Source organism: Onychostruthus taczanowskii, unplaced genomic scaffold, assembly GCF_017590055.1.
Source record: "Onychostruthus taczanowskii isolate IOZ18803 unplaced genomic scaffold, ASM1759005v1 scaffold7, whole genome shotgun sequence".
Classification (NCBI taxonomy): Eukaryota; Metazoa; Chordata; class Aves; order Passeriformes; family Passeridae; genus Onychostruthus; species Onychostruthus taczanowskii.
Window position 1 is genome coordinate 2,174,304 of NW_024504786.1, and position 13,443 is coordinate 2,187,746.

At 40.1% G+C, this 13,443-nt stretch overlaps 1 protein-coding gene across 6 annotated transcripts in view; it reads right to left on the reverse strand.

Moving 5' to 3' along the window:
* FGGY (FGGY carbohydrate kinase domain containing) overlaps positions 1–13,443 on the reverse strand; it is a 127,957-nt gene that overhangs the window by 76,008 nt on the left and 38,506 nt on the right. For all 6 annotated transcript variants that reach the window (XM_041421739.1, XM_041421735.1, XM_041421737.1 and 3 more), the window contains one exon: positions 3,842–3,957. In XM_041421739.1, coding sequence (XP_041277673.1) covers positions 3,842–3,957 — 116 coding nt within the window. The remainder of the gene's footprint in view (positions 1–3,841; positions 3,958–13,443) is intronic.

Consider the following 13,443-nt stretch of genomic DNA (forward strand, 5'->3'; position numbering starts at 1 on the left):
ACTCTCTTGGTGAGCAAATTAACGGGATCAATAAATTTTTCAGTATCTCCAGATAAAGACTCTTTACCTTCATAAGCCTGATCAGTAAATTCCTGATGTACAGAAGGGATCACAAACAACTTGTTATGTGGATTCCCTGAAAGGTTAGTCTGCTCTGAGAAACAGAAAATGTCAAAGGCCTGGGAGTTTTCAGATGTGAACCCACGCCCTGATGTGGGAAAGGTTTGTGGAAGATCCTAAAGGTCAGATGTGAGGGTCACCCTTATCAACAAGGTCATGTGTTAAGTTAAACTGAAACCAAGAGGAGTTTACTCCCTGGAACCACAGCACTCTGATTACAGTAAATGTATTTTAAAGGGCAAGGAGCTTTAAAAGTGATGCTTAAAAGCGTATTTACCAGAATAAAGAAATATGTACCTTCAAGAAGTTGTTCTTGGGTAATGTGCATAAGAATTTCCAGTGACATGAAAGTTAAAGATACTTCCAAATGAAAAAAAATCTGTTTGTAGCTATTCATCTTTGGTTCCCTCTGATTGGAAACAGTAATGATTTCAGTAGACATTGAAAAAAAACCCAAAACCAACAAAACAAACATAGCTTTTCTGCATATTTTAAACTGGTAAACTTTGTATTTATTTTTGTTACAGTCAGAAAATTTTTTCTAATTTTATCTTGTGACATTTTGCTTTGGTTAAAAGAAATGATAATTCAAAGCCTTGTTATCTTTTAGAAGAGATACATAAGAAAAAGGCCATTATATCTCTTTACAAGGGGAACGTGCAGGCACTAAAATACATCCTTGCCTTTGAGCTAAACAAACCTTGAGCAGACAGACACGAGCTTAGAGTAGCTTGAGAACAGAAGAGGAAATTCCACCAGAATTACTTCAGCCCTGTCAGGTTTTTGGTTTTGTTTTCATTTCAAGAGGAGGTTTTGAGCATGTACAACCTCCCCTCACCCTCCTCCTACCTGGGTTATCTGACAAGTTTGAGCTCCTTTATCTGCAGGGCAGCTCAGTGCCCTGCTTCCCATCCTTCCCTGTCAGCCGTGGCAGGCTCTGATGCTCCTCCTGGAGGCACACACTGTCCAGGGAGGCCTTCCCTTGGGAAATGGGTTGCACTTCCAGCAGCTGAGGCTGTTCCCCTGTGGGCAGCACTGCTGTAAACACAGCTTGAGCTGAGCTGGTGCAAGGTGTGATGCTGTGGTGGCAGGGATGGTGCCTCACCACCGCTGCTGACACCATGGGATGTGTGGGAAGCAATCTCCCACCACCCAGGACCATTCCAGCTGCAGTTTGCTCAGGGGCTGAGTATCACCTTCCTGGAAGGTGGATCTACCCTGTCCTGATTAACTTGAGGAAAGCTAAGCTGATTCAGAGTGCTCAAATCCAACACCACTGAACACCTGAAAAGAAGCAAAGCCCCCAGCCCTCATTGGAACACCATTCCCATTCCTCTACACCCAGGGACACTGGTAAGATTTCAGGGTGGCAGAAAGCAAAGCACTTCCCTGGCACACACCACCATGGAGCAGCTCCTGGGCAGGGTGAAGCGCTTTGCTTTGACTCCTTCTGAAGCTACACCCTTCCAAGAAACTCCAAGAAGGACAAGGCAGGAGAGAAACCCAAAGGAATGGAGTGGTGCCTGTCTGGGTTCCACGCTGGTGCAGCGAGCTCCTCAAGCCCTCTGCACAGACACAGGGATGAAGGACACTCTCCTGCTTTCTGTGATGTTATCACACTGCTAACAATAACAAAAACAACACCTTCCCTTTTAAAAAAGGCAGGGTTAGACAAATGGTCAGGAAAATAAGCTCATATTCTCCCTAAAGCCAGGTTTCAGCATTATTATGCAAATAGAAATTGTCTTATGCTGTGGATTCACCTGAGGGAATCAGCCCCAGAATCTGAAATCCGAAGGGTTCCTCAAGGTGAGCACAAGCTACAAGTTCTGCCCTAAGGTTTGGTGCAGTTTTGGAGGTCAGACTGGGCTTCTCCAACTCCAGCCAAGACCCTCTCAGGGATTCTATGGTTCCTTTCTTTTAAAAAAATCCCATAGTCTTTCATGGAACTAGACAATTCCATCAGTAACTCACAAGAAACACTTTTGCCTTGCAAGAACCATATCAACAGAAGATAACTTACTGGTTTATTTTGTAAACGTTGTGTTTTAACTAACATGGAAGCCTGATACTGGGAATTGATGGTTTCTCTCTTAATGAATGTTGAGCCATATATAGGCCAGTGTTATGAGGCTCCCATCACAACAAAAGGCCCCTTTTATTAATGACTACTTTATCATTTAAAACATGCATGTTGTTACTTAAAATGGCAAATTGCTTTGCACTGTCCTTGAAGTGCATTGCATAAATATTGTATTCAAGCCTTAGCTTGCACTTCATAAATAATTTATTTTTAAAATACCCTTCCACGAGACCACCAGCTGGCAAGACATTCAATTTTCTGGTAAAAACATGTATTTATTGCAAGTCTTATTTTAACTTGTTGAAGATTTGCTAAAAGCCACAAGTGACAGATGTTGTAAGGACTGTATTCAACCCAAAACCTCAGGAAGCTGAAAGCCTCATTCTCCTGGTAGGTTTTGTACCTCTGCATAAGCAGTTTCCTTTGCAGGGGAAAAGCTGAAATCTATTCAAGGAAGCTTTCAAGTACCATTTTCTGATAACCCAGAAATGAGTGATAACAGATTATGTGATGATCAGAAAAGTTTATAGATTTCATTACATTTCTTTTCACTACAATCCTTCCTCCACCATTTCCATTTCATGTTGCTGCATTTAAACTGCTGCATAAACTTGTTCAAAGTGCTCGACATTAAAAAAAAAATCAAAGGAAATTTCAGATAATTAACTTTGATGAATGAGCATATTTTAATTCATGTCTGGTAATATTCTTGTTAATGACATGTCTGCTTAGGACATCCATTAAAAGTCCATTAAGTTAACAGGGAAAGTCTAATAAAGTTATCCTGGAAATTTTCTGGTATATTAACATTATGGACTTTTAATGAATATCTGCTGTAGGAACTGCTATTAGCAAGGCTACTATTCTAATTAAACTTGGGTCTGAGAGCGAAAAAAAAATTTTAAAGATAACAACAAGCAGAAGTAGCACTTTTTTTTTAAATTACTATAAGGGAGATGGGTACAGGTCACAAACCATACTATCAGTAACAGCTAAAAAATTACTATATTGTAGCTTTTTTTGTAGCCTGCCATCCAATATACCCCACATCGACTGTGTCCTTCATGTCATCAGCTGCTGGGGCTCCTTTTTACTCCTCTATTGTTGAGACTGAGCAGTACAGAAAGACCTTCCAGGGTAGGAGATAAAAAATTTAAACACAGTTTCTCACAACAATGCAAAATAAAAAATGCACTTAGGAAATCTGTTCCCTATGGGCATCTCAGCAACCCATTTGAAGCTGCTGACATTCATGATAATACAGCAAAATATCTTTTTATATGTATATATCTTTTATTCATAGAATCAGAGAATGGGTTGGGTTGGGAGGACCTTAAAGCTCATCTCATTCCACACCCTTGCCACGGGCAGGGACATGTTCCACTAGACCAGGTTGCTCAAAGCTTCATCTCTCTCTATATTTATATCTATATTTATATCTTTTTTATATATACACATAAAGCTTTTTTATTACTATGAATAAATATGTATGTTTGTTAATATGAATAAATATGTATGTTTCTTAATATAAATATATATGCATATTAATGAATATGAGTATATATTTATTGATGTGAATGTATATGTATATTTATTAATATGAACATGTATGTACATTAAAACCCAACCCTGATATACCTATTTTTTCATACTTATCCTTCACCAAATCTTCCAAACCAATCATTTTCCAGAAACTGTCATCCCAACCTCTATCTGGCGTGTATGTCCACTTGCACACTACTGTACAGAGAGACCTAAAAAAGAGACAATATAGGCACAGAGTCAGGCAAAGGAACACGTTTGGGTTCAAACTTGTGACTAGAAACAATTCCTGCAAAAGGATCTCTTCTCCACTGGTCAAAAACTCCAGCAGAATGCTCACATTAAAAGAAAAAAAAAACTGGTTACTGTTTGGAGTGCATGTCTTGAGGACCTTAAAAGGACCTTGTGTTTAAGATTCTTCTCTGCTGAAACAACTCCTGGTCTGGCCACTTCACTGCATAAATCAGTCAAATAACAGGCTGTGCATGTGCCTGGGGGAGAGCAGGGCAGGAGCACAGCAGCTCTGGAGCAGGCAGCTCAGAGTGCTGCTCCTCCAGCCTAAATGGCTGCTCTGCACACAGCCTGTCCTTAGGAAAACTCGTGTTCCTTCTCTCACAACTGAACTGCAGTTCCCAGGAGATCTGGATGATGGGGACAGATGCTCAAGTCTGATTTCTGAGAAGCTGATGTTAAACTCTGCTGAGCCAGGACAGCAGCAAGGGGCACAGGCAGGAGCAGAAGGACACAGAGGACAAGAACACTCACAGCAAAGTTCGTCCTAACACACAGAATGGTTTTTATCAATATCCCTGACCTTATTCTTCCCCAAAGTACGAACAATATTCCTGATGATTTAGTATTACATGGGCTGTTTTCTGTCTGAGCACTAAGAATCATCTCCAACGATCAATATTAAACTGTGCTTGAAAAGTCAGTCAACTAAAAGGTATTAAAGATGCTAAATACCACTGAAAACTGCAGCTCTGTGCAGTCCTGGGAATACCACAGTACCAGCAAGTGCAAGACAGCTCAGATGCATCTTGGGGAAGCACATCATCATAACTGTTCTCAAAGAGAAACCCTGCTCAGAGGTGGATTTTCTTTGATGTTTTACAAGACAGCTTATTTGTGACTCATGTTTAGCCAAGGTGAGCTTACACAGACATATTCTCTTTATTAGGATGGTACAATTTGAACATGTGTCTTCAAAGCAAGCTCAGTTTTACTGAAGCATTTGACTTTTTCTTGCAGTTTTGCATAAGTAAAAACCAAATAAAATTTCTCTCTTCAACATTATTTTTTGGAGTAAAAGGAAATCTTCCCTTTCATCCAAGAATATTATCCAGGCACTGAAATATGAATCACAGAATGAGTTGGGCTGGAAGGGACCTTAAAACTCATCTTGTTCCAACCCCTTACCATGGGCAGGGACACCTTGCACTACCCCAGGTTGCTCCAAGTCCCATCCAATCTGGCCTTGAGCAGAAAAAGAAAAGTTATTTTTATTTCCTATCTGCAAATCAAAATTAGAGTATCAAAATCAAAATAGCCACTGATACTGCAGACAAAGAAAAACAGCAAAAGTCTTTACACACAGCTGGAAAACTATCTGGGATAAGTATTTCATGTTTTGGGGGGGTTACAACAAGAAGCAACATCCTCTCATGTGACACTGAGCAGAAGATGGGGTGGTTACATGGACTCTCTAAACTCCCACTTTCTCCTCTGGGACAGAAATGTGTCTTTTAAATGCCTTATGTTTCGTTCCATCCTGTTGTACTGGAGTTTTTACCAGAGGACAAGTGATAGTCATTCACATCCCATTGGTTGTAAAGGTGTGTTGGTTGCTCTTTGCTGCAAGAGAACAATTACCATGACATATTTTGGGGGGAAAAAGACATTAGTTAAGTATTTATATGCTTATAAATAAATGGAGTCAATAAATGCAGAGATTATGTCAGGATTACTCTTAAAACATTTCTGACACCCTGACCGCCTTTTTTTTTCTTCTTAATAGTTTAAGAACAGACCACACAATCTCAACTCAATGTCTGGTTTGAAAACAGAAAAAACACATGACCTGTAACTACAGCAATGGCAATGTTGATATAAGGAATTCCAATTTCCAAGGATTTAAAAGCCAGACACAAAAATCTAATTAGGACCTTTGACAAAAACTGGGTGAATAAATAAATTCTAGGCTGAAGAAAATACTGGGAAAAAATAAACATTTTCCCCAAATTGCTTCAAACCTCTCATTAAAAGGAAAAATAAAGACAGGGTATTTGAAATAAAAAGCACTTCATCAGTTCAGGAAAAATTTAGACATAAAGAGCGAAAAACAATGCATCAAGTTTTCCCAAATATGGGAAATACCAAATCATAACAAATTATCATCAAAACCGAATATGTCTTTTTCTAATTAGATTGAAGCTCTGAACTAATGCCACACCCTGAGAAAGGCTCCAAAGAACATGTTTTAACCAGGGGCCTGCTGTCCCACACAGCTCCCTCTGTGGAACACCACAGCACACACACAGGCCCATGGAATCACTGGGGATGGGGAGACATCCCCCCTGCCAATCCACAGAATTCCAGCAGATCCCAGCTCTCTGGCAGGATATGGCTGCACTGAACACATCCTGGAGATTCATAAATGCAAAATGCTCACAGAACAAGGACAAACAGAGCAGTTCTGGTTGGATTTTTAGCACAGTGTGGAAAATGAAGTGGGAAAGACAACTCTTCCCAAATGTACTGGCTGGCAGATCCTTAAGTTCTGGTATGAAAACCAATCTCAGATCTGAGCTAAAACACTAACACATTATGTTGGCAGGTTTTATTTTCATGGCCACAGCAAGAAACTCAAAATGCTTGTTTTAAACACAGTCTGAGCATTTACACTTCTCTGGGATTCAATCTCTTTCTTCCACTCTTGCTGCCTCTCAAAAAGTAGGTGTTTAATGGAACAATATGGCTTCATACAAACCCCTAATATCAAAGAGAAAGTGTCATACAGCAGAAAGGCATTCTGCTCTCTTAGATAACCGTTCAAAGGAAAGGATTTCTTTGTGATGGCCATGATGGATTAACATCACCACACGCTTCAGAAGCACCTGGATGGGCTGAACTCAAAGCCCTGCCCCTCACCTGATGAGGTGCTCAGTCTGTATGTCCCAGAGAGCTCTGTGCACATGCAGAGAGACCACCTCATTCATGGCTTGTCACTGCTGAAGCCAATGGTATACATGTATATTATATGTATTTATATTTATACATATACATAATAACTTTATAGGAAATCGCTCAGAAATTCTCCTTCAGAGCATCACCCTGAAAAGGGGATAGCATCACTCCTAACATGGGAAAACTCTGTCCAGAAAGACACTTTCAGGTGGGAAAGAACCACCTGAGGAAACAAATCAGTACACCTACAAATAAAGCCTCAACTATGAGAAAATTTTATATTTCACAGAACTCCTAAGTTTGATGAGATGAAGGGCAGACATTAAACAGAAACAGTACTGATATGTACCATGGTATATTCATTTTTTCCTATTTGGCAGCATTGCCCCAATTATTTGGTCATAAACACCAGACTTGTGCTGGCTGAAGCTGGATAAACCAGATGGGTTGAGCAAAAGCTCCTCTTAGTTTACTCCCAGGATCAGCTGAGTTAAAAGGGGCAGAGAAGAGGCAATCCCAGAGGGAACAGCCCTCTCCTGACTGCCTGATCCACTACAGGATTTGAGGAGCCATAGATGGAACCCCTCAGTAGCACAAGCCATATGTAGCCAGTCTGAAATACCATGAGTTTGGAGACACTTTTCCTCTAGCATATTCTCAGCACAATGAAATGAAGGATTTCCTTTCTCTGTTCAGAACAAAAAGTTTTGCTTAGAATATTCCTACTGAAAAAAAAACAAAACCAAAAACCAACCGTTGTGCATGGAAAATTTTTATTTTATTTAAACCAGATTTTCAACAGGAAAATGATTATATTTAGAGTTTCCTATGAGTTTCTTGCTGAGGACTGACTGGATGTGCTGAAGTCCTGCATAACCAGAATCTCAGCAGTCTTAAAAACACAGAGAGGCTGTGAACACACACTTGTAATTCCCAAAATGTTGTGATCACTCAAGTGATCAAAATTTGTTTCTGTCCAACTCTTCCCACATTATCTGCCCATTCTGAGTATTTTCTTTCACTCTGTTGTATTTCTTGGAGAGAAGGAAATCAAATACATTAATTGAAAATGGGAATTACTGCATGCTCTAAGTTATCAGCATAAAAATGTATCTAAAAGATAAAAGTCACAAAAAACTTCTCCACAACTACTTAGGAGTCACCAGAGCTTCAGACTTTGGTCCTTTCTTTGTTGACATATATCCCACACTCCAAAAGGGATAAAGCCAGCACAGATAGGATTCCCAAATCTGCAGAGATCCTGCCCTGCCTGGGACAGCACCTGCTATGAAAATAATCCTGGGGTTTACTCCTTAACTGCAGTTGTCTTGTGGAAGTCATCCCTATTTTAAGTATAGGTTGATAGGTAAGTCCTATCAACTAAAAGTTTCTAAGAAACTTTTTTTTTTTCCTGAAAAGTGAGCCCATAAGGCATTTCTACATGACCTTCCATTCCACAGGGCTGGTACAAGATTAGTTAGCCTGGAAAATGAGTCAGCCACCAGCTTGAAAGGCAGAGAACCCCTGGCTGGGGCATCCTGAGGTGAATGGCAGCTTTGTTGTCAATTCCAAAGCAAAAGGATCTGCTCCATTCATCCCAAGTGCTCAGAAATTAACCGAAACTCATGAACTTTATTAATTTTGTAGGCATCATTAACAGCGCAGCAGTTCAATCACTGGATCACTGAACTAAAGCCAGCTGCACCTGCTGAGGGCTGTGCCAAAGCTAAATCCTACAGAAGCAAGGATAGGGTACAGCTAGATCCCAAAAGGAATAGCATGCAGTAGGATAAAGTAACTCTCTGTGGTCTGTTGGGCAGATTTATTTAAAGCTACAAAGAATCAAAAGCTAAGAAAGCTTTATGACGTTGTGAACGCAAGAAGGAGACCTGAAACAATGGAGTGTGACTGTCACATCATCAAATGATTTTTCTTTTGTTCTACAAAGTTTAAATTTAAAACAGATTTTGAATTCCAATTGTAAACCAGGGAATAGATTCTGCTCAAATGAACATCTCCACATATTGACATCTGCGCCAGGCTGCCAATGTCCTCCCAAATTATGCAGCCCACAGTCTCAAGGCTTTTCACAAAAGCAAGCAATTTACAACTCTAACAGAGTCACAGATCTGACTGTGGTTTGTGCAAAAATGTTCCAGGCAAAAAAATTTAATACCCAGCACACATACTCCCAGCATCCAAGAGCAGAACTGGGCATTGGTGCTGCAAGAGCCTAAAATACAGTGGAGGTTATCACAGGGCAATAGGAAACCTGTAATTTTTCTCTGCTCTCTTATGGTAATGCCATATCCATTAATCCACAGCCTTTGAAACAGAACCAGACTGCTGGATCCACATCCACCACTGACATTTAGGAAAAATGTTTCTGCCTGCTTGCTGTATTTGGCTGCTTGAAGGAAACAGGGAAAATTTGTCCTAAAGGAATACTTCTCAAGAAAGAGGAGAAGAAAAGTGACATCTGATCACTGAGTCTCAAAATGTACGAAGTGTACAAGATGCTGTCCCTGTTGAGCGTTTGCTAAAAGGAGTCAGGGCAGGGGTCTGAGCTCAGGCTGGTGTGGAGGAGCTGCCCCTGCTGTCCATCAGCCCATCTCTGGGCCAGGTGGGCTGCAAAGCTCAGGGTGACAGAGTCTGGGGGTGCTCTGACTGCACTCCCCTCCTTTCACCTCTTCAACAGCTCTTTAATTGCAGGTACACACAGCAAAACCTGTCAGGGGCTGCTCCTGCCACCCTGCCATGCAAACCCCAAGTCCCTAACATTTACAACACATTAATTTTTATGATTATTGCCTTTGACCCAAAGACTATGAAATTCCTGCCTGCCCAAACCCATTGTCTTAGCAAGCTGTGCAATTTGACTCTTGCCTGAAAAGGGTTTTCATCTTCCAACAAAACATTAAACAGGCCAAACAAAGAAGACAGGTGGGGAAGCCTGTTTGGGACAAGTAGCAGACACATTCCCAGTTGTACTCAGGCCTGGACTTTCAGTCTTTGCATGTCTGAGGATTTAAACCGATTCAATAAAGGTAGCAAGGAAATTACTGTAATCAGAGTTAGCAGTTCTACCAGCTTCAGTCTTCCTATGCTCTGGGTAACACTTCTATTTATCATAAATAATTAAAAGTAGTCTGGCTGCCATTTAGATTTTTTGAAGGAAGTTAAATACCACAGCAAGGCAAAGCTTTCTCCCTACTTTGAAATCTTCACTAAAGCTGCAGAGAAAAAAAAATATTAATACAAATAAGAGTGATCCAATATCATGATGAAAAGCCAATATTTGTTCACACTAGGGCTAGTAGCAATTTTGTCATATTTCATAGTTGAAATAGGATTAAACTCCAGACCTCAAACCTTAAAAGTTAATGTTCAAAAAATTACTTGGATGTTTTCTTTTTCCTCAGGAAAAACTGAGTGTCAGAAAATAGCTCTTCAGTTTCCAGCTAAAAGGATTTAATAGAAAAGATTTCTTTTTCCAGCAAGTGCGCAAGTTTGGTGGAAGACACCAATCCACAAAGCCACCAAAAAGAAAGTGAACAGCTCAGGACCTACAAGCTGCATACTTGAAGGTAATGAAGATACTGATATTTGCCTATATAATACCTTTCCAAACCCTTACAGCTTTTTTGGCTTTTTTGTTGCTGCAAAAAAAAAAATAATATGTTGAAGTATTACATATGGTGTGAAGATTTCACAGCTTTTCCTTCAAAGCTGTGGTTCAAACATTGGTTTAAAGATATACTATTCCCTCCATTTTTTCCTGAACACTGCTGACTCAGGGAACTCACAGGATCCTACCAGACTCCTTCCCAGCCAGCAAGACTAAATTTGGGGTTAAAAATCTCTGAACTTGTATTCAGCAGCTCTGTTGGCCTCACATCTGGAAAGTCAGAATTCTCACTGGACTGGTGGCACAGCTTTTATTTAAAAATATAAACCAGGTCTCCCTTTCGCTGCCATAAATCTCACTGCCAAAGCAGAGCCCATGAAAGAGCAACACTCTCTTTTAGGTGAGAGAGAGACCCTTAGGGAATGGCAGCTACATCAGAGCCCTTGGGGGACTGGGATCCATCAACACTCTCACCAACAGGCGTAGGCATTACACCAGGACTTCCAAACTCATCCAGACTGGGGGTTTAGGGCTTTTGCTGGGATACAGGGTGTAGGAATCGTGATTCTCCTGAGCTCACACAGCCCTGTGTGTGTGTGTGGAGGGCGCTCAGCTCTCAGCAACAAGCACTGAGCAGCAAACAAAGTCTTTCAATCAGCAAATCAAAAAGTTAAAGCTATTTTTGTAAAGGAGAAGTATTAATTAACTCAAACCTTGCTCTAATATTTGGTGCTCATGTTGTAACACTTAAGAGGTTTTTGGCTGGCTTTTTAAATCACAGGATTTTCTAAGCAAGTCTGCTGCTTACTTAAAGGGACAGTTTTTATTGTATGAAAAACACAATTCACATTTGCAATTTTCTACACCCACATCTATAATTAATCTCCTTTGAATACAGCCACTCCCTGACGAGATTCCATGTTATATTTAAACTCTGGGTGCCACTTTGAAAGGAAAAAAAGAAGAACAATAGGATCATTTTCAAAGCCTACATAGCAGCACAAGGTTTCAAAGCAATGAAGTGCTTTAAACTCTGGCATCAACCTTCTGACCACCCAACCAGAGCGAAGACTGACCTCCAATTACCACCACAATAAGCACAAAAGTCTCTTGAGAAATGCAGAGTGTAGATGTTTCCTGTGTTCCAAAGGAGGTATGGTATATTACATAGATAAATCTCAAATTTACTGAGAGGTTGTTGGGAAAACCCCTTTTATGACTCTCAGACTCTAAGGATTAATCCGCTTAAAGAAAATTCAGTGTTGGACGAGGTACTTAAAATTTGAAATTTGCCCATCTTGTTAGAAATGTGGAAATGTGCATTTGATATGTAACTACTGTAGGAAACTGGCTTGTTTTATTTTTCCATAAATACACACACACACACACACGTGTTTATAACGTGTACACATGCAGATATTTACTTTGGATTGGGAGAATGTGCCTGTTTGTGTTTGCTGTAATCTATTTAAACCTGTCCTTTAAAAATACAAATAAATGTATCAAACACTGCAAATGTCAAAAAAGTCATCCAACAGAAGGTGAATCACACTGACCACAAAGAGACGATGTGTAACAGAGTCCAATTCTTTCTAGAAGTGTGTTTCTGTTTAGAAACATGTTATCAAAAGATGGGAAGACTGAAGAGTCTTGAATTCAGTTTTCCTATAAGTTATGTCACCAAACCTGTAGGGAACCACCCATCTGCAGTGCACCTTATCAAATCTGATTAATCCCTTGTGTGCATCTAACAACTTCAGTGGATGCACTTAGCTAAACACATTGAGTTGGATCAGAAAGTACAAAATAAGACCGCTTTATCCACCCACATACGCCTCACCATGTCATGAGGCAAGGGCAAGCCAACAGTCAGCAGATTGCTGAGTTGTTTTATTAATTTCATTCTGTATTATGTTACAGACACCCAACCAAGATTCAAGCCCATTGTCTTCGGCATTGTTGGAGAACTCATAATGAGACACAGTCCTAGACAAAAAAATGTATTGTCTAGACAAATCAGACATAGCATGTGGGGCTGGAAATCTTAGTCCATTCCCTTAAAAGATGGCAAACAGAGGCAAAGAAAATTCAGAGATTTGGCCATGGGCCAAAGAGAAAACTTTAATCAGACCCCTGAACTCCAGAGGCTCAGTCTAGAGACTGAGACCCAGGCAGAAAGACACTATTCAGACATTGATGCTGAACATGTTAAAAATAACCTTTCTATGGACAACTGTAGTTTAAATCTTTAAATATTAGAGAAACAAAGAATTGTGCACATATATAAAATTCAATCACTGTTTTAAGTAACACTTGTTTAAATTTTGTAAGCTTAATAAGCAGAGGACAGGTTATAAAGAAAGCATCATGCAGAAATGGCAAGGGAAATGAAAAGCAAAACTGGAAGTAGAGCCCACATCTCCAGCCACTGCAGCCCAGCAGCCTTGGGACATTCCTCCTGCCTTCTGCAACATCAGCAATGTTTCAGTTCCATTTAATCACAAGAATATATTCTTTCAAGCTCAGTATTTCAACCAAACCACTCTGCAATAGGAAGCCAAATATTTATTTCAATTAAGAGCTTGTATTTAAAAAACACATTTTTCTCCTGTTACCTTCTGGCAGTTAAAAATATGACACAATTAAAACTGGAAGTATTGGTACACAGAGCCAGTGAACAGCTTCCTCTGGAAGTCTGAGCTGGAGCAAATTTACCACAGCTCAAGGCTTCACCAAACACTCAAGGAAGCTGGTAAAGAGATTAAGCAAATGCTACAAGTCACTGAGAAAAAGGAAGTTGGGTCTGAGCTCCCTCCCCACCGTGTGGCTTTGGACAGAGTGAGATTCTTCCTGTCAGCAACATCAGCTTCTCCCAGCTCAACAA